The sequence below is a fragment of the Cuculus canorus genome, chromosome 4, assembly GCF_017976375.1.
Source record: "Cuculus canorus isolate bCucCan1 chromosome 4, bCucCan1.pri, whole genome shotgun sequence".
In the NCBI taxonomy this organism is placed as follows: Eukaryota; Metazoa; Chordata; class Aves; order Cuculiformes; family Cuculidae; genus Cuculus; species Cuculus canorus.
In genome coordinates, this window is record NC_071404.1 from 17,918,075 (window position 1) to 17,945,493 (window position 27,419).

The 27,419-nt window shown below is 36.9% G+C and overlaps 1 protein-coding gene across 4 annotated transcripts in view; it reads right to left on the reverse strand.

The window, feature by feature from the left end:
• FAM184B (family with sequence similarity 184 member B) overlaps positions 1-27,419 on the reverse strand; it is a 45,309-nt gene that overhangs the window by 2,958 nt on the left and 14,932 nt on the right. For 2 of the 4 annotated variants that reach the window (XM_054065004.1, XM_054065005.1), the window contains exons 3-12: positions 21,235-21,999; positions 15,433-15,543; positions 9,215-9,427; positions 7,940-8,093; positions 6,713-6,825; positions 6,102-6,286; positions 3,090-3,236; positions 1,570-1,684; positions 1,290-1,394; positions 362-564 (exon numbers count right to left, since the gene is read on the reverse strand). In XM_054065004.1, the coding sequence (XP_053920979.1) occupies positions 362-564; positions 1,290-1,394; positions 1,570-1,684; positions 3,090-3,236; positions 6,102-6,286; positions 6,713-6,825; positions 7,940-8,093; positions 9,215-9,427; positions 15,433-15,543; positions 21,235-21,999 (2,111 nt within the window). The remainder of the gene's footprint in view (positions 1-361; positions 565-1,289; positions 1,395-1,569; positions 1,685-3,089; positions 3,237-6,101; positions 6,287-6,712; positions 6,826-7,939; positions 8,094-9,214; positions 9,428-15,432; positions 15,544-21,234; positions 22,000-27,419) is intronic. The other 2 variants (XM_054065006.1, XM_054065007.1) reach the window with 2 other exon arrangements.

Consider the following 27,419-nt stretch of genomic DNA (forward strand, 5'->3'; position numbering starts at 1 on the left):
CATCTACCTCAACCAAGTGCAAACTGAGGTAACAGAAGAAAGAAAACACATCCTTAACAGAAATAGGGGTGCATGCCCGAAGTTTTAAAAAGCCATTCTCACTATTAACTGCATTCTCAGTTAAATACTTTCAACTCCTGTCGTTTTTTTGGTTCTGGGAGGGGTTGCAATTGTTAGCTTTCCTGGACAGTGATTATGGTCTGGGTCTATCTGCAGAGAACTGAACACATGAAGATCACTGCAAAACAGTAACTTTGAGTCACTGTTTTATTTCCAAAAGCTTAATGTGTTTGAATGCCTACAAGATTCTGAATACCAATTTGTTTATCATCTTACAAGTCACTGCAAAATGGACAAATACCTTGTGGCAGCACTGCTGTCTGAGGACTGTCCCGATGGAGAGCCCACTCTGAGGCAGCAAGGACTCCGGTCTAAGCTTGTAGATTTTGTTATTTGAGGAGTACTTCTTTTTGATCTCAAGTCACAGCTCAAAAAGCTCTTTGCGTAGGAAGCTAAATTCGGAACACTGACAACACGACTGGGCACTTCAACCGTTTTCTTCTGCTGTTTTTTATTGTAACAGAAAACTTCATTACACATACATTGTTTTTACTCTATGCTATGAAACCTCGACAATACCTCATTCCTATATATCTCACGAGGAGCACCCAAAAAAGAAGATGCCCATCATTTTCTGTATAGGCATTTTAAATAAATTCTCAGGGTATGCTGTGAGGATCCATGGATTAGGTATTACAATTAAAACAACTTGTGTATTTGATCTTGAGGTTTTAGATATATCAAAGCCAATAGCTTTGCAGAGCTCAGTTAGGTGCTTTCCACCAACTTGGCCTCCCTTCTTTCCATGACTACTTATAGACAGCATTATACAGAGGGGATGGAATGACAAAGGGCAAATCCTGAGCAACCCAAACACTGCTCATAATTTTCCTTGATGCATGCAATATCCCAAATATCAACTCTGAAATGTGCAAGCAAGTCCCAAGTCTGCAAGCAATGTCTGTGCTTTTTCCAGTGTAAGAAAGACTTCTGTCTGTGGTGTTCCAGTGGTTTATATTTGCTTAAACACCTGTAACTATGTGCATGTATACTTGTACTGAATTTATAGTATACTCAGCACCTGACTGTTGGTTGCCTTACTGGAAAGAATTCTACTGAATAACATTACCGTAAAAATTAATGGTACCTTTATTTTCGTGGTCATCTATTTGATTCAAATAGCAATAAAACATCACAATTTGCAATTTTATTTGCATTGCCCATCTTACCTTCATGGAAGGAGTCAAGCATCCTGTATTAGGGTTGAAAGAAAACGATCGATTCCTGTAGGATTCAGTGTTCGTTAAAAGTGAGTGCTGAAATTTTCTTTCTTCCTGAGGGGAAAGAAAAGTTATGTGTATGGAAACATCTATTTGTTGGAAATTGGTGTAAAAGCATATATTTGTCAAAGTATTCCAGAACAGAAAGAATTAATCTGAAGCACTGAACAGGAATGGAGCCTTCCAACAGATTCCAAAATATAAATGTACATATAAAAGGAAGTCTTACCACCAGCTGCTTGATAATATCTTCTCTCTCGCTTAATTTGTCTTGCAGACAGCTTATTAGGTGTGTATCTTCTGATCTGGACTCCTTTCTTGACTTTTCTTCTAATTCTTTAAGTCTGTACCAAAGAAAATGCAGAGCAGAAAAAACTTCCTCAAATGAGATTCAAGAGATACCTGGGCTGTACTCTGCCCTAAATCCAAACTTCAAATACAGGGACATAGTCAGGCCTTTCTGATAAAACAGCATTTTTTAAAAAATATCTATACATGGATTACATAAATGTTGTGGAGTTCCAAAATAAAATTACAACTAGGGTTAACTCACACCTGTTCACCGTCAAATCCAGCCCTAGGTGTAAAATACTAGCAAGGCTGAACATCACATTGCTACTCTAGCTTCTTAGAAGAAAAAAAATCTGTGTCACAGTATCTGTGTCTGTATTCGTCTGTTTGTTCTCTTTTCTGACCCAAAAATTTTAGCATCCACAGGCAAATTCCAACCGTATTTGATAGAGGCCTCAAAAATACTCAATTCCTGTGACTCATGAGAAGAGAGGCTTCGATATACATATTGCTTTAGTGAACTCTCTAAGTCAAAACCTGTAGTGTAAGTTCAGTTCTTTAAATGCCTTAATCAGGGGAAAAGATTAAAATGAGAACTTACACCTTTGAGATGGTGTGGAAACATACATTGGATTGACTCATGAGAAAACAAGTCATTATTTCATCAGCCAAGTTAATGAATTTTGGTGCTTGAGAAACTGAGTGCCACAAATTTCACCTGCCATACGGTAAATGTAATACAGACTACAAACCACCATTTTGTGGGGTTTTTTTGTGAGGGTGAACATTTTTGAGAGGGCCCTTTCCCAATCTTATACTCTTAATTTAGTGTATTTCAAGTTTAAGTAACATGATAAATCTTAATATCTGAATGCTTTGAGACTTGCAGGTAGGTCTCTCTACTGGACCTATGCTGCACAGCTGGGATAAGAGAAAAGGAAAAAGGTTATATATAATCATGGGGATTGTTTCTGAGCGGCCTCTTCTGCACAGTCTGAAGCACCACAGAACTACTTAACTTCACAGGGGGCTGCAAAGTGCATTTATTTACAGGAGTTATAGGAAGCTGATCTGGGAAGTTTGCTATGGAGTGAGAAGGAAGAGCTTAACCTCAAAGATGCTGCTCTGCTGAACAAAACTAAGTACAAGATCATGGATCAGGGCTTCTGGTATCATCTGTGACAAAGATGACTTTGCACTTCATAGAAGTGCAAGATGCTAAGTGCAGGTTTAAACTTAGCATTGTAAAACTTTTATGTATATTGCTTTATATTAATTCAGAGTTTATTACAATATATCTGGGTATTTTGTGTTTGCAAAGGAAATACTTATACACTTCTATTTCAGTACTTATAATATTCTATTCTATGAGTAATAAAACAATTAAACATACTAAAAATAATAATTTCAAACAGAACTCATTGCCAGGTCGAGCCAGAGTTTATTAAAATGACTTACTCAGTTTCTAAGGAGAAAATCTTTGCTTGGAGATGTGCCTGAGTGCTGCTGAAATCAGATAATATGTTTTCAGTTTCCTTCCGGTGATCTTGTTTCAGTATGTCCAGTTCTTTTTTATGCTTGATATGGAGGTCTTCTACCAGTAGCCTTTCATTGGTATTAAAATATGTCTGAATTCTCACGTTTCAATACTAGTTCATTATCATTGATCAAAGCATGCAGTTTTGAGGTCTTTTATTCACTACAAAGGTAGTTAAGTGGGCACAGTTTTGAGCTTCTGCTTACTAATTTAATACTTCAGCTGCAATCTGAAGCAGAACTGCACTAACACCGAGGAAGAGGAAAACTATTTGGAGAAGTACTTGACTTCAGCCCTCAGGAAACAGAGGGTCTATTCTAGATAATGTTAATATTCTGTCTATCGTTAGTTTGTATATCAATCTTAGCGGTCAAACAAGGGAACTCGCTTTTATGAAGCAAAATTATTTTGAAATCTCTGAGATTTTACCATGAAGCTTTGATGTTATGTTTCATCACATCATGGCACCAGAATAATTTAATACTGCCTACCACCATCCCAAAAATATTATTTTTAGGAGTGAAGGTAAGAAATGTAACAATGCCTTTAGCTACAATATTTGTCTTTAACAGACAATATCTTTTGCAAGATACTGCTACTTGGTTAACATCATCAATTAAAAATGCCTAACATTTTCTCAGGCCTAGCCATGACATCATTGCTTTCTGATACCAACCCCCAGATCAATAGAAATCTATTGAAGAACCATTGTTAGCTTGTTGCCTTTTGTTTCCTAACATTTTGTTATACCTTGGAGAAATTTTTTCATAAGCTCAATGCAGAGACCATTTTCTGTTGCCTAATGATTAAAACAAAGACGTCAAACTCAGATTAATGATTATGATTTTCACAAAAGATATTCAGTTTACTGGGTTTTTTTCTTTTTAATGTATTTCTAAGCCCCTTTCACTTGATTCTGAAATGCTTCAGAAAAGGTCACAAGACCCATGAAAGGGTTCTGCCCTTGAAATTAGAGCACAGCCATGAGAGTGACTGGTTTGGCACTTGGTACAAAATAAGAAGCAGAAGAATAAGAGTGGAAATGGGAGCAAAATCCCTGAAGTGGATCTTCAGGGGCAGAGTAAAAGCGCTCCTTCCAAACAGCCATTTTGGGACTTGTTCTCTCTTCCCATAAAAAAGCGGTTGGCTGCTGTCATCTTAGTCCTTGTAAAAGGTTTCTGTACTGGAGGTGGAAATCGCACAATTCAACAGAATGGCAATGTGAATGATAATTTCAAGCAGATTACTGGTTTCACTTACTTGGCAAGAGTAGGAATAGTAATTTTAAATAATTGGTTATAAAAATTTGGCACATGCAAATAAGAAGCTGCTATCAGCTTTCAAATCAAACAAATATAGAGCGTAAGACAAGGTCACTGTTGTTAAAGTAACAGTAATAAAGCTGTCATTTACATGCACTCACCAATTTAACTATTCCCCTATATAATTTGTCCTGCAAAAGCAAAACAAGAACTGAAAGTTAATGTTCCAGATCTTCCATACATTTATTTCAGAGCAGCCTATCGGGTGCCTAGGACCACTTGAGCTCTTCAGTTCCTACCTCCTGTTAATTGAAGAATTTCTCCTTATATAATTTCCATTAATGCTTCTTTCTCAAATACTTGCTGTAGTAGAGCTACACCATTTATCCCTTGTTAAGATTACCCTCCAGCCCAACAGCTTTAGCATTTGAAGCCTTTTAGACCTCCTCGCTGACATGTGAATAATTCTTCTCTTCAGGAACAGAGGCACTAAATTCCTTCAAGGTAGCTGGAGGGTACTGATGGGACTCTCTGGTTTGCAATTCTTTCTGCTGATCTTGCTTCAATAGCTTGAAATGAAAGTCACTTTCAAGTAACTCTCCAAGGATTACAAAGGGAAAAAAGTTTCTCATTCTTTAAATATCTACTGACTGGTAGACAGCAACTGAATTGCCCTGTCCACTCTGACGGTCTGCCAAGAGACACTGTATCCCATGAGTGCTTTTCTTTAGATTATATATATGACATAATTTTAAAGATTTCTTTAAGGGTATACTTTTATATTCTTCAGAAACCCTTTTATATATACAGCTTGAGTAGCTAGGTGCATACGTTGTACATCATTGCAGAAATGAATTGACATGCACCAGATCTCTCAATCTCTCTGCAAAGAGAATGTGTTAACTATGATCATCCAGAAGTTTCAAAGGATTGAACAGCCATACAAATGCACTGGACAGTGAACCCCAGTCTTGCCTCCTATGTAAAAGGTAAGTCCTGCACGTTTTCTGTATGCAAATAGTAAGACTGCTATGCAACATGTGCTCTGAGCTGTGGCTACTCTTAAGAGGAGGTGGTCCACCTTCTACAAGACAACCAAGACTATGGAGTCAGCTTGCCCTTACTGTGCCCTGACAGCATATTACAGCTCCAGACTTCCATCAGCCCAGAGGCACTGTCAGTATCTGCTGTCACTGCCCTTACGCTCCCACTGCAAAGCTGGCTGTTACAGCCAATACAGAGTCTCAGAGTACATACGGCAATCTTGTGTCCCCTTTAGATTTAACAACTCATTGGTTTCAGCTACAGAGAGCATATCTAGAAAATGGATATTTATTCTCCGGGACTTCTACATTTTTTTTAATAGCGCTGGGATGAGTTTGGGATTTGTTTATGTCTTCCAGTGCCTTTCAAAGGCACATTTTCTCAGGTCACCCCTGCAAGGCTACATTGGACGTATTTCTCTGTGACATTTAATGAACAATAAATTCAAATGCTTTTATTACAGCTGAAGAGAAATGTGAAATGAACTACTGCTTTTATGAAACTCCTAACCTCTAAAGTACTTTAGAAAGGAGAGATTCTGACACTCATCACATTTAGAACAACTCTGATGCTGGCATTATTATCGAATGTCTAGATAGCACTGTGAAGTATGAATTTAAGGCAAACCTTCTGTGCTGTTTCTCCCTATCCTGAAGCTGTGCAGCTTCTTGCTTCTGCGACTCCAACTCAGCACTGAGTAGCTCCATTGTATCCTTCAAAAGTAAATTCTCTTTCTTTAGTTCGGAAATTTCACTCTGACTTTTTTCCAGTTCATCATGAAGAGATCTGATCTGGCTCTGGCTACTTCCTTCCTAAGAAAAAGGCCAAATTTAGTTATTCACAGTCTCTTATTATTTAATGTGAAAATCTCACTGGAATTGTGTGCATTGATTTTTTGTGAACTCATTTTTCAATTATATGTGCAATTCTATATGCAAGACAAAATTTGTGATCAAATCTTCCTGAATATGTTTTATAGCCTCCATAAAATATATTTTATTGTAACATTCATTCATTTACTTGTGGTGTAGATTCTGATCTTTACATGGAAAAAAAGCCTGCCCATAGGGAAAAGATAATAGAAAATACCAATGTTTTAAAGTGGAACATAAAGGAAGGAAAGCCATTCCATTTCTGTAAGAGACTCTGTACACTTTTAATATCTCTGAAGAAAGAAATTTGATACTATTGCTTTTGCAAAACACAGTGCAGTAACGAAGTAGGAATTGTATTCTTGCCTGTTGCTTCTTCAGTGTCCTCACACTCCCCAGCTCCATTTGAAGTTCTTCTATTTGTTTCTTGAGATTAGTACATAATGTCTGTTGCTCAGAGAGTTCCATCCTTAGAGATCCTAGTAACAATCAGATAGACAATAAGGCAGTCAGAGGCTAAGCTGGATGGGGAAGATAGATACAATGTAGATGAAAACATCAATACATCACATTTTGCTTTGTTCCCAACTCCTTCATCGTTAAGTATAATGGCCTCCTATTACTAGAGAAGTAACTCATGGAGCTACAATAGCAATGATTCAACATTGGAATCAGAGAGACAATTCTGTGGCAGTTGTTTTGCAGATTGAATCGCTATAATTGCCTCTTATAACTTTGAATTTTACTGGAGCACCTCTGAGCTTCCCTGTTAAGTCCACTGGTGTTTTGTAGGGGGCGATAAGGCAGACTGAGGAGAGCTCTGGTTTTGTTAGAGCAGTACAACACTTACGTAAGCAGATCTGTCACATACTGCATCTTTAGTGTACATTGTGTACAAGTTTAGGGATGGATCAAGTACAAGGAGAAAGAAACTTTTTCTATTGTCTCCCTACAATTTTTCTTGAAGAATAGAATTTAGCTATTGAACATATAAACTTTAAGGGCAACAGACATTTTCAGCAAATCTGAATTGCTGAAAAAAAAAACAAGAAGAGAATCCACTTTGTACTAAAATACTTTCAAATTCCTCCTTCTCTAATGAAAAAAAATTTTATACATGAGCTTTAATAACCTGAATTCAAACCCAGAGATATTACATGTTCTGCTTGGTTCTGAACAGTTCAGGGAACTTTCTAAATTGACTAAACAGTACGTATGGAGCAACTGATCTCCCCTACTGAACTCAATACGACAGACCTGATCCACATATAATAATTCTCCACATCACAGAAAAAAAAAAAAGAGCAAAGTCATATACACTAAATAAAATATTCCAATTTAATATACCTGATAATGCATAACTTGAATGTTGTATGGACTATTCTCCCATTGATATTCCGCTGCCGACAGTTGAGAGCTACGCTAACACAGAATATTAAGTCTGTATTGCTGAAATTGCAGGGTATGGAAAAAGAAGATTCACAAACACTTGACTTCCCAGAAGATGAGAAAGAAAATGAATGGGAGGAAAGTCACAGCTTTTCAGCATATAATCATGTTAGGAGCCCATGTCCATGACATGAGACATCATACCTAGCAAAACAGTTTGCTGCTTCTGTATCTGCTTGAGTTCGTCATGCAATTCTTTCTTTGCTTTCTCTTCCAAGGTCTGTATTTCCAGCCTATGAGACTGACGTTGGATCTTGAAAGTCTCATTAAATTCCTTTTTCAAACGTTCCTCTGCCTCCTGTAAGCAAAAGCCCTCTCACCAATAAAAAACAAAGTAGTTGGAGTCTATTCATCACCTTGTTATTTTACTTGTAATGTCAGGATGAATCTGGTCTTTCATTGTAGAACTTACATTTTTATCACCCCTTTATAAGATATTGTTTGTACATCATGAAATAACATGACAAATTTGCACTATTTGACGTTAGAATATGTTTTATCATTCAACATGCAAAGCCCCCCGATTTGACCTGCATGTCATTACTTATCACAGCATGCCAGACAAAAGTTTCTCTCTCCTTCTTTCCTTCTTGGCTAGAACATCCACTGTCCTTAGAAATGCTGCTGATACACTGTAAATGATGGAGCAGTTGCTCTGTAGTGGCTCTGAGAGCAAACTCCTATCCTCAGTTTAATTTTTACCAGTTTACTGCCATCAGCTTGATTTAGTTAAAGCTGGAACTTTATTCTCAATATATAAACAATATTAAATTCTACTTACGGTGGGTTTACTGCATATATTTTATAAGGAGGTTTTCCCCTTTGTGGGCAATATCAACAAGTTTTTTGAGTTCATTTTTTTTCTCAAATAGCAACATTCTCTAGAACCTCAACATACTGTGTTAACATTTTGTCACTGAAATAAATCTACTTGAAACTTTAAAAGCTTTGGTTATCCAGTCACAGAATTGAAGGTATGTATGGCAATACATATCGTTGTGCATGTCTATTATAATTCTTTTAAAGTATTTATGTATAAATTAATAATGGATGAAAAAGAATAAAACTGAGTCCTGTTAATAACACACTTAGGAATTCCCCTGTATTTCTGAAGCAAGAGCAGAGCCAGAGGAGCTTCAATTCATTGCAGCCTAACTGTGCGCTATAGGCTATATTATTTTATGAATAATTTTATTATTTTATTTCATTCACACTGGTGTCTAATTTAAAATGTTAAAAAAAAACCCAAATCAACAAACCAACCTGAAGATGATGAGGTTTAAAAATTAAAGAATAATTCATTATGTGCAATAACAACAGCCCATCATTGAGATACCTGGAGATAACTAAGTTGTGGTAATTGGCTCTAGCTATCCCACAAATACAATTTATCTTTACACTAGTATGTCATAAACTGACCTTGAGTTCCTGATTTTTGCTTTTCTCCAACATTTTTAAGACTTTTTGATGTGATGCCTCCAGCTGCACTTTAACATTCTGGTTTTCTGTAATGGCGTTTTGAAGATCCTGCAAAAGCTTCTCTTTTTCTTTGTCGGACTGTAGATTATGTTTCTTCAGTGACTCCTTGAAATTATTTGCTTGCTGGTCTAATATTTGCTTCAGCTGAGCCACCTTTCAGAAAAGTAAGTCAGCACAATTGGATTAATGGCTGCATTCACAATGGAGAGGAATTATGTAAATTTAAGTACATTTCATGAATCTGTGTTGCTCTAAAAAAAATAACAAGATTTCTGTTTCGTGCAAGGAGCCCTTTTTTTCAGCGAAGAAAGTAATCCCTTTTGCCTATCGCCCATCAAATACTTTTCTTAAATTATTTCTTCTCAAATCATCTCCATCTCATAAGTACAATCTATAGTTCAATTTGCATAATAATTACGGCACAACCAGGTGGCAGACCTAAAGCTGTGCTTAGTCATCCTGGAGATGTAACACTGCAGAGTCCATTTATATAAAGCAGTAGATTTGAACCAATGGAAATAAGAATTCTGCCCACCACACTTCAGATTTGCTTTATTTTCTCCCCTCTCTTAGTTTAATTGCTAAATACAGTAGACATGTCTATAGTGGCTGACACAAAAGTAACAAAAAGAATACCTGTTTATGAGAATAATTTAGTGTGGTTTGTTTTGCCAGGGAAGGAAGGAGCTACTTGGCAACAATGCTTTTGTTTCCAGAGACGCTGCAGGTTTGTTGGTTTTGTTTTTTTTTTTTTTTTTAAAATAAGTGGTAAATCAAAAGATTTAACCAAAGGCGCATTTTAGCTTCTGGTTACAGGTAAAACATTCACTTTATCTTAATACCTATTAAACTCAAGACAATGTTTGCCTGTGTAAAGTAAAGAAACACAAAAGTTTTTAGGTACTGCAGTTCCTTATAAAACTAACCTTTGATATGAAAAATTTAATGCTGTACAGTCCTCAGTAACAGCCGATGCAATATGTATTAGCATTACTGCATTTAAGTATGCATTTTATTCTGACCTTCCTAAAAGTAAGCCAGCAAGTAAAAAAAGATGTGCCAGAAGAGTAGGCTGTATATTTTCGAATAGAAAAAAATGAAACAGGAAAAATGCTTGGAATATTTCTTTTGCAAATTAAATATTCATCTAGGCAGGAAAGATGAAAGAGGCATACATAAACTTCAGCTGTTGTCACAATATTGTTAACCTTCCAGACTTTCTTCATAGACAGTCACTGGTTCAAAGTGCTAGTAACATGAAACACTTCTAACTGGAAATAGGCTAAGCAGTAAACTGGTAGTAACAGAGAACATAATGTAGTAAGAAATCAGATGGAAAGGTATTTCTAAAAACACTATTTTTCAGTCATTTAAGGAAAAATATCTACACAAATATACCAGACATACAAACACACTCTCATGAATCCCACTACTTCTAACATATTAGAGGTTAAGAAACAAACATTTCCATCCCATCTGGCTTCGTCCTCCTCTCTTTAAATTAAAAGGGATTTCAAATCCACCAGCTGAAATCCTTTTCCAGAATATTTTGCAGTGCTCAGGCATTTTATTGTGTTTCACTACTTCAAATCATACAGCCAGAGACTCTCAATTTGTTTAAATTGGTAAAGCAACATTTAAGCCAACGAAACTATGACAACTCACATCAGTCCAGAATCTATTTGGCTCCTTTTATTATTAACAAACCAGCAGCATTGTATGATTTTGTGTTTTATATCTTCCTGCTGCAAAACTAAACCTTTGGAAAAAAAAATGTACTTTTAGTACCATTCACTTTTATCCACCAGAATTTCATAAAGTGCTCTCAAAGATGACACTAATACCTATCCACAGTATAAACTCTAGGCAACAGTACTTTCCTGGGCTCTGCTGAATTCTTTTAAAATTTCAGGGTTATGTTTGCACTTGCCCTTTCTTATGACAGCTGATTTTGCCTCCCACTGTCTTCCAAGTAATGAAAAAATGAACTAGTACTAAAAGAAGACAGATAAGTTTTGAACTATTTTGAACTATTTCAAAAGTCTTTCAAGTTTCTTTTTTTTCTAACCATAATTACTGTCCTTCTCCTGGGAAGGATGGCTTGATTCTTTTGAGAAGTACCTCTCAGACTTTGATAGCCCCTGAATAAAAATACTGGGCAAGTATAATGCTGTGCACCTCATCACAGTTGGCTCCCCGGTTTGACTTCTGCTTTGATTATTTTAATTCATTGTGCTTGCAAGCACTGTGAAAACTTTAAGTCTATCTTATGTCTGCTCTCCCCTTCTTTTATGTATTGTACGTAAGTGTGAAATCTCAAAGACAAGATCTGAAGTTGGAATCAGAGAGAATATTTTGATTTCCTGTATCTTTTAAGTGGAAAGATCCAAGTTTCTCAATGCATTGCAAAGGGATGAATCTATATAAATGACTTAAAACTGCCTTTTGATGTATTATAGATGAATCACCACAATTGAGAATTTGTTCAGTCAAAATAAGGCACCCAAATGCTACAGGGTTTTATTCATACTATGATGCAATAACATCAAAATGGTAACTTAGTACAAGAAGTAACAACAAAATAATGAATTATATTTTGCTATTGTCTTTATGCTTATTTCAGTTACTTCAGTTTAGTTCACAGTAACTGCCTTTCTAAATTTATGGCAATTGCTGACTGGAGGGACAGCTGTGAACACACTAAGCACACTTCTGCTCCTACTATTTGGTGGTACCTCCAGGATGCATCAAGGCTCTGGGCACTGCTGTGTATAACATTGTTCAAAGATGTATTGTGACAACATGACACCTGCACTTCCACTTTATGTACCTTCTAATTCCAGGATAGCCCTTTAACACATGTTGAAGACATCCTGCAGTGAAAAACCAAGGAACTAAAGGACTCCAATGAATTAGTATTCGACCCACACAGGATCTCACATCCTTCTTTCCAAAGGACCAAACAGGTGTAAACCTGATTTCTTTATTCAGACAAACCTCATTAATGCAGAAATACTGCCACTTTAAAGTGCATCCCCAGAGAGATGAAATTATCATGATTCTGTCTACTCTGCATACTGCTCTAGCTATGTCAGCCGAACCAGAAATGTGCCTTATGCAGCCAAGCAAGCTATTTTTAGATCTGAAATTGTATCCAGGTTAGAACAGGATTAGTAACAGCACATTGCCTAACCTTTGAGGCGGAAGCTCTCGGCTGAGCCATTGCAAAGGTTACCAGCTGGAAATCATACCCTCAGTGAAATATAATGTTGTATAGTAAATAGCGGTTTCTTGGCTGTGAATATTCACATATTTACAGAAGGAAAGTATTATAAATTGAAATTTCTTCACTTTCCTAGCCATAATGGCAAATAATTGGTTCAGAAAGTGATTTATAAAGTACCAAGAAAAATGCAGAATTTCTCTCTAGAGGGAGAGTTTCCTTCTTTTGGGAAGCATTGTTAGATTCCAAGATAAACCAAAACGTTTCGGAGTGTATCTTGTTCATATTTACCATGGCGGTGTGAACATAACTTATGACACGATACATACAATTTCATATTGCTTATGATTATATCTATACCAGCAATAATTTTCCACCATCTCTTGCATTTACCATGACCTCATGATATGAGAGGACTAATAGCTAGGAAACACAGGTTTCTTCCCTGTTTTTCTGTCCTTAATGTGTGACTTCAAGAAAAGATGTTTGGTAACTCACTGCCTTACTTTTTCTATCTGCAAAACCTGAAGAATAATTGCTTCATATTATAAACTTTTTGATTTGTTTAAGACCTTTCAGTGGAATACACCTGCATGGATATAGACAATACTATGAGATTGGACAGTGTACCATTAGTCCTCCCTTCCATCTCTTCCCCTCATACCTCAAAACAGTGTAACTTTGAGGCATTACCCAGCAATGCCAGAATTATCATGGTAAATTTTCAGCTTTGAATGGACTAAGATATTTTTGTAGAAAAATGTACATTTAAGTGAATTTAGAAAAGACTAAAGACTAATTTCTGAGAATCAACGCTTTGCATTAGGTGCAAAGAAATTACTCTGGATAGGTCAACACAGGTTGGATTGACCTGAAATTCTCTCAGAGAAGAACCTGTAGAAAATACTGGCATGCAGAAACATGTAACGAAACCTAAATATGGGGTTTAGCCAGAACTTTAAGGACATTAAGAACTACACTTAACTTCTGTATTTCTAAGACTTGAAAATGGATAGAATGTCAGAATGCATCCGTTTGATATTAGAATGTACAAATCTGTTTTACAGGAGAAATGAATGAGAAAAGACCACACTGCACTCAGAACTAGTATGGCTAGTACAGAAAGAATGGCAGAAAAAGCAGGTGCTGCATAGTAAATGACTACCACACATGTCCTAATTGCTGAAACATGCACACCAAGCAGTAGCAGTGGCATGTGGGAAAGTAGAAGATGCTGTCTGAGGGAATATCTTGCTTAGTCTCCTGATGAGCCTATCTGTCCTTTTTCTGTCATCAAACACTCAAAAAAGAGCTTATTATGGCCACTCAGAGTCTACAAATGTCAGCTGAGAAAGATCTAGGTCTTTCAATTTCTGCAGAGCTGTTGCCATGCAAGCTCCTACTTGAACTTGCTGGAAATGAAACTGATTAGAATCAGTGAAGATATAAAGCAATGGAATTTGTAGGCAGCCACTTAGAACAACAGTGGCTATACGTAATTCAGTAGTTTCACACTGTGAGCTACCTAATTCCTACAGTTCATTACTTTTTCTTGAACTAGACTGAAGAAATTTTGTATATTTGGGAATAATCTAATTTTGCTTAATGAAATCTTGGAGCCTTAAAATATGGATTGGCAGGAACAACCCAAAGAAATTGATGACAAATTCTCATGGTGAAAGATGTCCATACTCTCATAACCTCCCAGAATGGACAATCATAAGTCACGTCATCGTTCTTCTAAAAAAGGTACCAAATGGAATGATATACTTGGGGTAGAAAAATAAATACAGCATTGAGCATTATCAGAACTTTTCACTAGGGCACCGATTTCAGTTCTGTTAAAGCAGTTGTTTTATAGCTTATCTATGAGATGGAAGTATTAAAACCTTCACAGGCAAAAACCCCACATGATCACTTGGCAGAAAAGGAAATTTCCCATACACAACATTTGAAAGCAGATAGCACTTGAAGAACACAAAACAGGAACACCTGAGAGGGAGAAAATGTGTATCCACAGTTGTCAGAAATTTTAAAGGTGCACTGTTTACCTGGGTAAATAATTGCCTTCTAGGAGTTCTGGGTTTGTTTTGGCAGAAAATTATTTATCCAACCTGTTATGGTTTTTCAAATAATGACACTTTCCTGTATAAAGGTTTTGCTGGATGTACCTATCTGGAAAATTTGCATCAGTGGCCTGCAACTGACTAATTACAGTTAATACTAAAACATCTCAGGTATTTTTTTCCAAGTTAATCCATGCCTGCAGATTTGCAATATGACTTAGGTGTAACTAGAGTGGGGAACAGTACATAAGCTATGACATCTTCAAAGCTACTTTGGGATCACAATGCTTTTTCTATTTCATTCTTGATGTTGAGAACTTTAGAGGGAGGCACTCCTAACTACTGATACATACTAAATTATTGCACATTCTAATCTGCTTCAGTTACCACCCTTCCTATCAAGCTGACAGAACAGAAACAACGATCTATTTCACCTTTTTTCCATTCAGTTCTCTTGCTCAAGGGAGCAAGCAAACAGGCCCTTCAACATGTCTAAACATATACACAGACACACACAAAAAAATAAATCAGAAAGTCAACAGAAGCTTTAAGGAAGATTCCGATCTCACTTAGCCCTGTATACAAACAGTCAGAGTCACTGTCCAATCCTGATATGGCCAAACTCCTCACCAAAAAGCCTTAGTATGTCTCCAAAGAGTGAGATATGAAATTTACCAAAATGATAGGCTTCTCAAAATCTTCATAGACGTTAAGGAGCAGTAATTTCTATTATTTCTATCTAGAGTCCTTGCATATTTTCTTGAATGATAGTCACAACAAATATGACGAAAATCTAATCAAATAACCTCTCAGATGAGAGCGGAAATTAAGAGCCTTTTTATTACTGGTTACATTTATGCTCAGTTTACCTCAAGTGAAGAGTTTTGAAGTTTCCCAGTTAGGACTTCTTTCTCTTTCTCCAGTTGCTTTAGTTCACGCTCAGATTGTCTTTTAAATTCCTCTAGCTGTGTCTGGAGCTCCTGAGGTGGGATAAAAAAAAAAAAAAAAGGAAAAAAAAAAAGAACGTGCAGTAGTGGGGAAAAAACATGCAGCATGAAAAAGAAATAACATTTCTTCTGCGTTCACCTAGACAACAGAGAATTTTATACAGCAATATGTGCTACTGTTTACACAATAATACATTCTACTGTCTTTAATATCACCCTTGTATTATCCAATCAGGTATAACAGCATTAAAACTTGGGAAAAAAAAGTGTAGAAGTACATTCTTAGCACTGAGAAGGGTCTAAAGAATACTTGACCAGTAGCCTAGGGGTTTTTTTTGTCTAGAAGATGTTTGACAAACACTTAAGTACATTTGGAAACAGAAACTAAATTCCTCCTTAGTTTATGGCGAAATTTGGCAAACCACCTGAGCATGCACTGAGTTGTAAGCTTCACTAAGCATTAAAGAACAGCCTTGAAAGCATATTGTGTTTCAAGGTTTTCCTCCATTTGAATAGATTTTTGCTCATGTTTAGGTTCAGAAACATTTCTACATAAAAACATCACAGTTCGCAAATTTCCTGAAGTCATTCAGCCACAGACAGCCATTCTCATGAAAGTGAAATTCTGTGAAGATCCTCTTAAGCAAATCACTGCTAATGCATACCAAGATCGAAAATTACAGCTCAGCTGCTTAAAACACCTTGAGAGAACGTATTGCTCAGGTAACCTGTTCAGATCCATAAGAAAACAGGCATTATATCTGACTAAAGCTAAATAAGGACATATTTATGCATATAAATGTTTTTAATTATTTGTCATTTCATTGGCAACATCTACACTCTGAATCCATTCACCACTGCTTTGCAGAACTAGATCTCTGCCCCAAAAATGCAAAATTTTGTTTAAACCAATGTATCTGAATATTCCATAGTTGCAATCCATGGAAATTTAAGTCAGAAATTGGAATACACCTACCAAATATTTTTCCTCAGGAGGGATGTTAATATTAATCACTCCAACAGTCACATGCAGTGCATGCAAGGACAAGTGTTGCTAAGATGACAATTTATCGCATCAAGGATAAATTCACCTTCCTGCTCGTGGAGCTTTTCACAGAAATACTTCACTTTCTTCTTTTTTTTTTTTCTGTAAGACCGCGGCAAGAAAATCCTTGTATTTTATGCTAATTCAAAGTGCCTCTAGTGAGGATAATTCAAATGACCTCACTGTGACCAATAAGATTAAAACCAGATGAATTACAGCATCTATAAATAGAAGAATATTCCTGCCTTCTGTATTTTTTTCTTTCAGCTTCCACGAAGTTTTAGACTGCCTTGATTTCCTTTGTGTCCTTCATTACAAGATCTTCCAGCCCTTGTACAGCTGTTCTTTCAGACAACTCTTTTCTGACTGCCGTAGAATAATGCAAAAGCCATTAATCTTAAAAGAAAAGTTATATTGATTTCAGTATTTTGGCATGCCATACCTTTGAATATTTGAGAGCTAACCACCCTTTTAAGCTCTTACACATATGCACAGCCATTCTTGTTCTGACACTGTTTGATAGAAGTCATTCACTGCAGATGTGTTATTTGTTTCAGTTAATCTACTTCATTAATGGCTTTGCTCTGGGAATTCAACATAGTTTTCATATTTTCCGTGGTATCAAAATTTACATTTCCAATAGCATAAATAACTTAAGGAATTTCTAATGTGAGTGATTATTAACAAGAGAAATACTCCAGAATTACATTAATGAGCATCTTACCTGCTTTTTGCAGGATTTCCTTCTCTTGAAGTGTATTTCTCTCTTTGGTTATATTTAGACTTTCCTCCATTTTTTTCATTATATCTTTAGATCCCAGAAATTCTTGTTGTGTTCCCTTAAGCTACACTTCCAAATCTTAAAATGTGCATGATATTACTCCTATGTCTTTTTTTGTCATCTGAAATAAATGATAATTTTCTCTCTTGATGTAGTTCCATCATATAAATCTTACACTTACAGAGCTGGTTTAAATGCATCTTTTGCTCTTCCATACACTTAAACTATCTCTGCTGCCAGAGTATTTGTAACATGGAGCCATTCTCTCAGATGTAGGAGGCATCATTGTAAAGTGAACACTCATCAAGACTTACCACCTAAAAGATGTCTGAGATTATCTTAAACTTGGAACAGGATATACTTTCAATAATTTCATGACAACTTTACTGCACCTGAAGGGGGCCTACAGGAAAGCTGGAGGGGGGCTATTTGTAAAGGCGTGTGGGGATAGGACCAAGGCGAATGGGTATAAACTGGAGAGGGGCAGATTTAGACTGTACATTACGAAGAATTTCTTCACCATGAGAGTGGTGAGACACTGGAACAGGTTGCCAGGGAGGCAACCTGGTGAGGCACTGGAAGAAGGAGGTTGTGGCTGCCCCATCCCTGAAGGTGTTCAAGGCCAGGTTGGATGGGGCCTTGGGCAGCCTGATCTAGTGCAATATCTCTGCCCATGGCAGGGGGGTTGGAACTGGATGATGTTTAAGGTCCCTTCCAACCCTAACTATGCTATGATACTGTGAACTTGTGCTAAAAGTTAAAGAATATTAATCTGGGGTTTTCTTCCAGTTGCTGAAGTACAATAGTTTGTAATACAATCCCTAATACAGATGCCTAAAACCAGAAAAATCAACTCCTACAGACTCTGCTGGGAACTGTCTGCTCATAAAGGCAAAAATTTGAACCATATTTCATTTTCTGTTTCTGGAGGTTCTAGTCTCAATTTCCAGATGTCTAACATAATACTGCAATATTCATTTAGACAAAATTGCCATTTATTCCTATATGAATGGTGAGTAAAATCTCATGGGTTAAAACTAACTTGTATTTAACACTTTCTGTAGTTGAAAACTTAAAGGTAAGTTTGTTCCTCTTACCTCCAGCATATGCCAAAGTTCTTCCAAGACTAGACTGAAAAGATCAGGCTTAATGACTCGTCATCCTTCTTACTTTCTCTTTCACAGTAATAATAATAAACATGCACTAATGTGATGCCTTACATTCTCAAACCTCTTGGCATACGCTAAGGAGAAAACAGAAAATTATTCTTGCTTAAACATCAGCCCTTTTATCTTTCAAGCCTTAAAATAGCTTTTCTTGCCAGTAAAATATTTACTAATAATCAGAGGTATTACTGACTAAATAACTTTCTCAGTTTCCAAGTCTGCCATTGTCCATTGGATTCTGAAAAAAATGCAGTATTTAACGTTAGCATCAGAAATAGTCAATTCCGAAAGGAGAAACTTCTATTTTCTTATTTAAACTGGAAAGAAACAGAAAATAACATTGTGCCTGACTCTTTTCCTTCTAGATTTATCTGAGTCAGAGGCTATCTCTTTAAAGATTCAAGGCAATATGCTCCAGTGGTATGTATAATAAATCAGTCTCGTTCCATAGACTCAGAGGATCTGAAATGTACAAGTTGAGTATAGGTACCTCAGAAAACATTTCAGTTTCATCCAGCTGATACTGAATTCAGAAATTAAATTGCCAATGTCACCACCTTCTTATTTCCAGTTCCTATCATGTTTTACATTATTTATTCCTAAAAGACTGCATCTCTTACATGATAAATCAGAACACTACACCATGTGCATAAATTTTAATGTCTCCAGTCTTCATGTCTCTTGAATATTATTTCCAGTAAGAAATCAAGATCTTACTTTCCCTCTTCCCCTCTATCAGTACTAAATTCTACTGAGCCGGGACACTTTTCCATATTGAAACACATATTACAGATGTCTCTGACTCAATTTAAAGAAATGTCTTATCTGCATGTCTGTCGTTCATTATATCCTCTCCACTCTTCTGCAGTAGAGGTTGTTCTTATACACATCTAACACTGAGAGAATGGAGACTGGTTAATGTAGAGGAAGGCATATTCGATTCACGCTCTGATCTTGTGAAACAAAAAGGCAGTGACTATATTAAAAGCTGAACACCTTCAAAGAACGTCCTCAAAGAGGAGGCGCAGAACTCAGCACCATCAGCAAAATGATACTGGCAGGCAAGATCTGAGGGCAGATGGTGAAAAGGGTCAGAGTTGCCTTGGAAGAACACAGTTGACTGGGGTGACACTACTCTTGACAGGATTCTGGGGTTCTCTGACTCCAAGGAGATAAATCTTTCCCATTGGAAAACAATTTTGTTATTTTGAAATACTCCAAGTCTAAATCTTCAAGGTGTTTTCTTATCTGATATGCAAGATTGCTGTCACAGGGCTGGGGACAGGTCTGGTAGGTGAGTTGTGATGGGAAGAACTACTAATATTAGAAGGAATTGAAACTGTTGAGCACATAGTGTGGCTAAGTGCTTCAGCTTCAACACAGTTCACCAGTGTCTCTCCCACACCCTGACCTTGTGCACCAAATGCAGCTGGTTGGCAGATTGCCCATGATGTGCCAACCTCTGAAACTGCATCTGACACATGATGCAATTAAGCAGAAAGGGGCTGTAAAGCTGTGCTGCAAATGTATGAGATATACGCCAGCTCGAGTAGACCAGCAGAGTGTGAGGGGAGAACTTGTTAGGAAACAAAATAAGTTTACTTACAAAATGTTAGAATTAATTGTGTGATTGCTTAGAGATAGCTTAAATTAGAATCAAGTGTGCGTTTGCTTAAAACGTAGCATGAATAGGTCTTGTTTAAAACCTAGCATAAGTAAACTTTAAACGAACTCTGTTCATTAGCATGGATAGCTAGGCAGGTGAGGAGATACAGGACTGACAGACGTATGACAGGATGGACTTGTGTTAAACTTCTGTTGAGTGGCAGAAGTGGGCACGAGGGACTGATTTGGGCCAGAAGATAAGGGATTATGAACAGGGTCATACCTTGAAGATAAGAAAAGGGGTGGCTTATCTTGAAGATAAGAAAAGATAAGAAACAGGAAGGAAACCAGATAGGGAATAGAAAACCCCAGCCCTGAATTACTCTTGGATCAACTTTTGTGCAGACAGTGCGCGAAGAATGCTTGGGGAGTGGGGAATTTAAATTGTAAAAGGTGTAATTGCCCAAGAGTTCCTTTTTTTCTGGGTCTCTCCACAAGAACCACCCAGCCCAGGCTGTGATAAATGGACTCCATGTCAGAACCTAGGGTTTGAACTTTCCTTTAACAGAACTGATGATAAATGTCTCTATGGCTTAGGACATAAAATGTCACAGGTGTAAAGGACACTGCATTAAACCAATTTCATCCAAACCACTGTTGCAACAGTTACAACAAAGCACCTGACTCCTAACCTGCTGGCTCAGATGTCTTATGTAATTCTGTTCATATCCACAGACTAAGTTGTTGGCAACATCAAGGCAAAAGGAAAATGTACTCTGTCAATACTCATTGCTAGCACTATTGCTTGCTTGCTGTTCTCTTCACATTTCTGGGCAGGAAAGGTAAAGCTCTGTTCAGTCAACATTTTACCTCACTCTTCCCCCATGGGACGAAGTCTAGCGTTCAAAGAGTTCTCCTAACAAGTTACTAATCGTCTCAACTCTTTCTTTAAAGCTCTCAGCACTATATCCCTCCTATTTCTCTTCTAAGCCTCTCAAACTGCTTTAGAGCTTACAAAGCATTTGACTCAATGTGATATTTGAAAGACCCCTCCTCCACCAGGTTTTGAAGAATTGATAATTTGCACTTTTCTAGGCAGAGATAGGGATCAGAGTCTCATAGTCTACCTGTATTCTCTCCTTCAGCTTCTGAGAGTGCTTCTTCCTCTCATTTATCTTCCGGGTTTTCTCCTCTAGGTCTGCCTCCAGCTTCTTCACTTGCTGCAACAAAAAGCCTTCCTCAGCCTCTGAGGTCTTTCTTTGCTCCATTTCTCTTTGCTGACAATTCTTCTTTGTTTCTGTCATAGACTGCTTCATAGCCTTCTTCAATGTCTCTTTTTCTCTCTCATAACAGGCTTGCAGTTTGATTGTCTTTTGAGTATATTCCTCAGTTGCTCTCTGGTTCTCACTCTTCAGATTTTCCATCACATTTATTAGAGTTTGTCCTTCCACACTGCATTTTTCCTCTAAAATTATGTTTGTAACTAGGTTTTCTCTCCTAGATGCTTTGCATTCATTTAGCAGTCCATCAGACTCCTGATTTAAACGTAGAAGCTCATTTTCAAAGTCTGCATTGCTATCTAATGTGTCTGTAGAAATGACCGTTTGTCCTTGTTTTGCTTCTGTTCTTGGCTCCCTCTCCTCCATCTGCTTCTTGCACAATGTTAACTCTGCCAGGGCTTCTTCCTTTAGTCTCTTGTGTTGTTCTACTGCAATTTCAAGGGCCTGAATACGTTTTCTCAGCGATTGTTCTTCTTCAACTTTGCTTTTACACTGGAGAATCGTTTCCCTTGTCTCAGCAAGAATGTGCTGGATTTCTTCTTCATGAGCCTCTCTCAGAGCCTGTATACTGGCCTCATGTTCATCATTCCTAGTGTTCAGGGAATATATCACCTATAGAACAATAAAAAGAATAGGAAATTAAAGTATCTGGTATATGGTAGTCATTAATTCCATTACTACATTTATCAAGGTGTTAAGTAAGAAAAGAGAATTACTGCAACAGTTTAATCTTTTTGTTGCTGTTATTTCTTTGTGTTGTTGCTTTTTCCCTAGGACCAGAAGGGATAATTATAAACTGCAAAACGTTATAGGAAAGGAAAACAATACTGTGAGGCACAATATTTTGTTTTCACTTTTTGTTCAGAAATTTCCTTTTTTTATTCTTGGCAAGTTGTCACTTCATGTCCTTAGTTTGACCTCTGATACAAGTGATGAAACAGGGACCCTTATCTACTTAACTGACTCCATATTTGTAGTCCAGCTCACCTAGCCTTCCGTGCAAGATGACTATCTGCTATGTTGCCATTAGCACTGGCAAGTGCTAGGGACCAGCAGTAGCAGATCTGTAGAGTGAAGCCTGAAGTCCTGACATCCAGTTCATATGGACCAAAATTAGTCTGTGATGTAAATGAAAGAAAAGTTTGTAAGAAGGATTAAATGTTTCCCTCCTGACTCAAATTGAAACACCACTGAAGATGCAATCCTTGCAAGTTACCTTGGTCAACAGATTCAAGTGAGCCTCTGATGACAATTAGCAATATTTTCAAGCAATTGATTCAAGTCTTTTGATGCTTTATTTTCTTCTACAAAATGCAGAATAATAATTCTCATTATTATAAGACAAATTATTACCCCAAAAAGGCTTCATCTGTTATCCATGACATACATCAAAGACCTCTTTACAGAAGCATGACACTATTGTTTAGAAAAGAAAATGCTATTAAAAGCCCACAGTGGACTGAAATGAAACATTCAGAAACAAAACTGGTAAATGTGCCTGTTAAGCTTACAAGAGAGTTACTTATAATTGCAAAACATAGTAACTGCCTTGATTTGACACATGCCTGTCTTTTCAGGCCTCCATTAGGACACTTGGGGCCTAATCCAGTTTCTACTGGGCATAGTTATCTAACTCAATGGGAACAACACTTTATGTATTAACATATGCGTGGAGGTTTTCCACTTGTTAGTTTGGTTGGGTTTTTTTTTAAGAGAATTTATTGCTCTACAAAACTAGGTTTAGAATTTGTATAAGAGTTATGACAGATACTTTCCTTCTAGCCTGAGCCCATAGGGGTTGATCAAAAGATTCCTAGACAGTGTTTGAGAAAATAATAATCTTAAGTAGATAAATACACACGGAAGAACAGTCACAACTAGTTCTTTAATTATACTAAAATTTTGGCCCTTTAATTGTCAGTATTTCATAAAGGAAATCCTGAATTAAGAGACCAAGAGGTGTTTTGACCACAGGAAGCATCACAAGTCTATAGTCTGTGTTGTCTAACCCCTAAGGATGTCTCCAGAATTATTGAATTTGCTTAGCTATGTCTAACTATTTTTTGTGCTAACTGTATATGAATAAAATTGAATTTCAGTCATCCATAAATGAAAGCAAACACACAAATACATCTTGCGTGTAGTCAACTTCTTCCCTGGAGGTAATGAATTAAGTACAGAAATCTTTAAAAGCCACAAATGCAGAATTGTCTGGATAAATTTCTGGATAAATATGTGATAAAAGAAAGTAACAGCATTCATATTTCAGATGACAAGCAGACAATAAGTCATTGTCTACATTTAAATATGTATATTTTGGGGCCTTAGATTACATGCTGTTAATTCTTCTTGTTCTTTATTTGTCCCTTGAAACAGAAATAGTTGCAGGATAGCAAGCAGATTCCTTCTCCAAACAAACTAAAATAAGTCTATGAACCTTTCTGAAATGTTCAGCAGACATAAAAAGTACAAGGAAAAGATTAATTTTGCCCACTGGTTTAGAATGACCAGTAATTAGTTTGGGCAGCTCTTCAATTAACTAGGTCAGAAGTTGATGATCACATTTGTGATTTGGGTGTTTCATTCCAGCAAACCAGAGATGAACATCAAAGCCTTCTACTCTTAATGATTAATTTATCTAGTAAGCCAACACTGCCGGTTTCATATTATGTTATGTTCAAGCTGACAGTGGAATTTGGGTTACTCTGAAGTCTGACTTCTTCATAGAGATTTACAGAGTTCCACTGAGCATCAGGCCATCACCAATATCTTAAGAGAGTTATCTAAAAGAATTGAAGAAAGTGGCCTCCCTGCTCTACCTGTTATTCCTACACTTCTGTTCAATAGTGGCTAGAACTACAATGAAGAATTTTGACTTGGAAATGGATGCCTTGAAATTTTATCTTCAAGCCTGAGTGCTGAAACTAATTCCTCAGTATCTTAACCTTCTTAAGAGATTTAATTTTCAGAGGGCTGCTGCTCTGTACTTTATGAAAAATAAGCCCCTCACACATGCCTTTCACTCCCTACCAAATATAGCTACTGTATTCCTATTCCAGATACCTCATTAAAGAGACTATAGTTTTGCGAGATAAATATGAGATAAACCACTGTAACATGATCAGGGACCTCATGAACCAAGTCTAATATCTCTCCTTGTGTCCTCTACAGTTTCCTGAAAGCAAAAGAATAATTCTATGCATCTAAATCGTTGCAGCAGCCGTTGATAACCTTATCCGTTAATGTGTTTATGTGTGAGAGAAGCCATAAAAAACTGGCACTACAAACTTCCAGAAGTGTTTCAGAACCTAAAATTACAAAAGCATCCTTAAAATCACATGGAATTTTGTCTATATTTTTAAGTGGTGGTGAGTTTCTTTTAGTGATTTTTTTAGTCTTCTGGGTATGCCTTCAGCACCTTGCAAAAATACAAGCTAAAGTAATTTCTTTTCCTCTGAAATGAAAGCTCAGTTCCAGCTGAAATAATTTTGTTTTCAAAAGCTGGAGTTGTGGGAAGAAATATCAAAAGTTTATTCATTGAGCTTTCAGATTACATAGCATTCTATCATCTCATTCATAAGAAAAATGCTACAAAGTACATTTATTTTTATAAGAAATATATACACTTCACAGTTCATTTATCCATTCACTGTGAAAATACATCAAAATTACCTTGAATCAACACAGACCAACATAGTGTTGACTGTCACTTATAAAACAGTAAAACTACCTTATTTCAAGCCTTTCACTGTCAGCAAGTTATTAAAAATATTTTTCCAAAATTTCCAAACTCTCAGACTTCTATTTATCCATGTGTACTGTGCATGGATAACATTAACAAAGACAGATACCAACAATACAGGGCCAATTTATGTTCAATGGCATTCATGAGCTCACAGTAAGCGCTGAAAAGCCAGATAAAGCTCACAGAGCCAGCCTCTCACTGAAAACAATGTCTGCTTGTAGCTCTGAAAACCCTACCCAGAAACAATGAGCTTTGAGGGTGCAAGTTCTGTAAAAAGGCAGATCAGATGTCCCAGCACCATGCTGCAAACACAAGCAACTAGCTTGCACAGCCTTAGCTCAAGTTATGGAAGCTCTCAGCTCTCACCTGTGTTGGTCACATCAACCCCAGACAGTTTCCATAGCTCGTCAGGCTTCAGAAGTGCTGCATCACTTGTGTCCTGCACCAGAATGAAGCCTGATTATTGTACTAAAAAAGGATTTTGCTTCAGGAGATTCTCTTTTTAGTTCAGGGTCAATCTAAATCCTTTCATCTGTTGCTCCAACCATGTTAATAAAGCCTTTCGTGTCCTGGAGGGATGGGAGGGGGGCACAGCACAGAGGTAGCCAACGGCTCTGTATGACATCTGCTTGTGCTTAGATGATATGATGTTTCTAGAGCAGAAGCTCACTGCACAGTCTCACTCTCCTGAGTGTCCCACAGCATCCATAGTATTTGTTGCTTTCCCATTCTAGAGATACCATGGTTGAAAGCAGTGCCTCCTCAGCATCTCAAGAAATAGGTCTTCCTATACAGTCATGGGAATATTAAAGATCCCTCCAGTTCTAACATGGAAATGCTGAGAGAAACTAGTTGTTCTGAAACACAGCCACTACAGAAGGAGGTCAGAGGCAGCCACTAGTAATTACTGCAAGGAAATAACAAGGAAAACCTTATGCATTTCATTCTCAGAAAGATGTTTCCTGCATACTAGAGACAGGTTTCACCTCACCTAATGTCATCCATTTCATCATTATACATCTAATCTTTCTTAGTGAATGGAAAAAGAACAGGTGCCTCCTAAGGACAATGTTCCCCTTTCCAATACAGGTATCTAGATCAGGTAATAGAACTGATATGAATTGCTTCAATTTTTTGACCAGCCGTTATTGTTTCTTCAGCATACCAAACTTCCCAGGCTCTTCTCTAACACAGCTGAGATAGAGTTCCATACAGAGGGAAGAGACTATTTTTAATTCTCAAAGGTTGACGTCCATTCATTTTGCTTTGTTCTGTGAGGCTTCTTTCCGTTCTGCACTAACATCTCTCTTCGTGGTGTCTTAATTTGTATATATCCACTTCATGTTGTTTTACCATGACTTGACAAACCAAAACAGATACCAGGCACACAGATACCATGCGGATCTCCTTTGATACAGGACTTTTGAAAGACAAGTTTTTTTACAAACTGAATGCAGTTTACTTCATCTTCCTTCTGTATTTCTTTTATCTTTCCATCTTGTTTAATGTTTATCATTCCTTTTGCATTAGTAGAATCTGCTAATTTCAATATGTTGTTTATTTTTCCTTTTTCCTTCCAGATCACTAATTAATATGTGAAATACTGCAAGCTCTAACCCAGATCTTTGTAGCATCTGCTTCCCTACAATATGTTATAAACCTTTTGATTACAGTTCCCAATTCATGTTGTATCTTATCTGTCAAAACCCTTTTCTCCAGGCATTTGAAAAAAATCTTGCAAAACAAATACCAAAAGCATTATTATTTTTTATAGATTTTGTATGCAATTAAAAACCAGAAGAAATAAAATCAGCCAGCATGACATCTATATGAAATATATTTATATTTCTTTGTTCTCCCTGAGGTGAATCAGACTCATCCTAGGCATATTTATCAGATTAAGATCTACCCAAATGCTGTCAGAGATCACCACATTATTTTTCAGAAAAAGTTAAATTAGATAAAATTTGTCTCTGTTATAAAACCACAGAACTAGATGAAAACACATTGAAAGATTATGCTTATTCACTGATTAAGTAAATTAACGCACACACATAGGTAGATAAGCAGGATGGCCAAATTGTTTGATTTCAGTGTCCTTTGTAATCTCAGTCTTGGTGAAATTCTTGCATAACTCATTAAGACCTCAAATATCCACATAAATCTTTAGCTTTTACAGTCTTGGATGAGTCCAACTCCATCATATGAAGCTGTTTCAGAGAGACAATATGCAAGAAATAGATTTGTTTGACACAAGCCACATCTCTACCTATGCCCTCTGTCCATT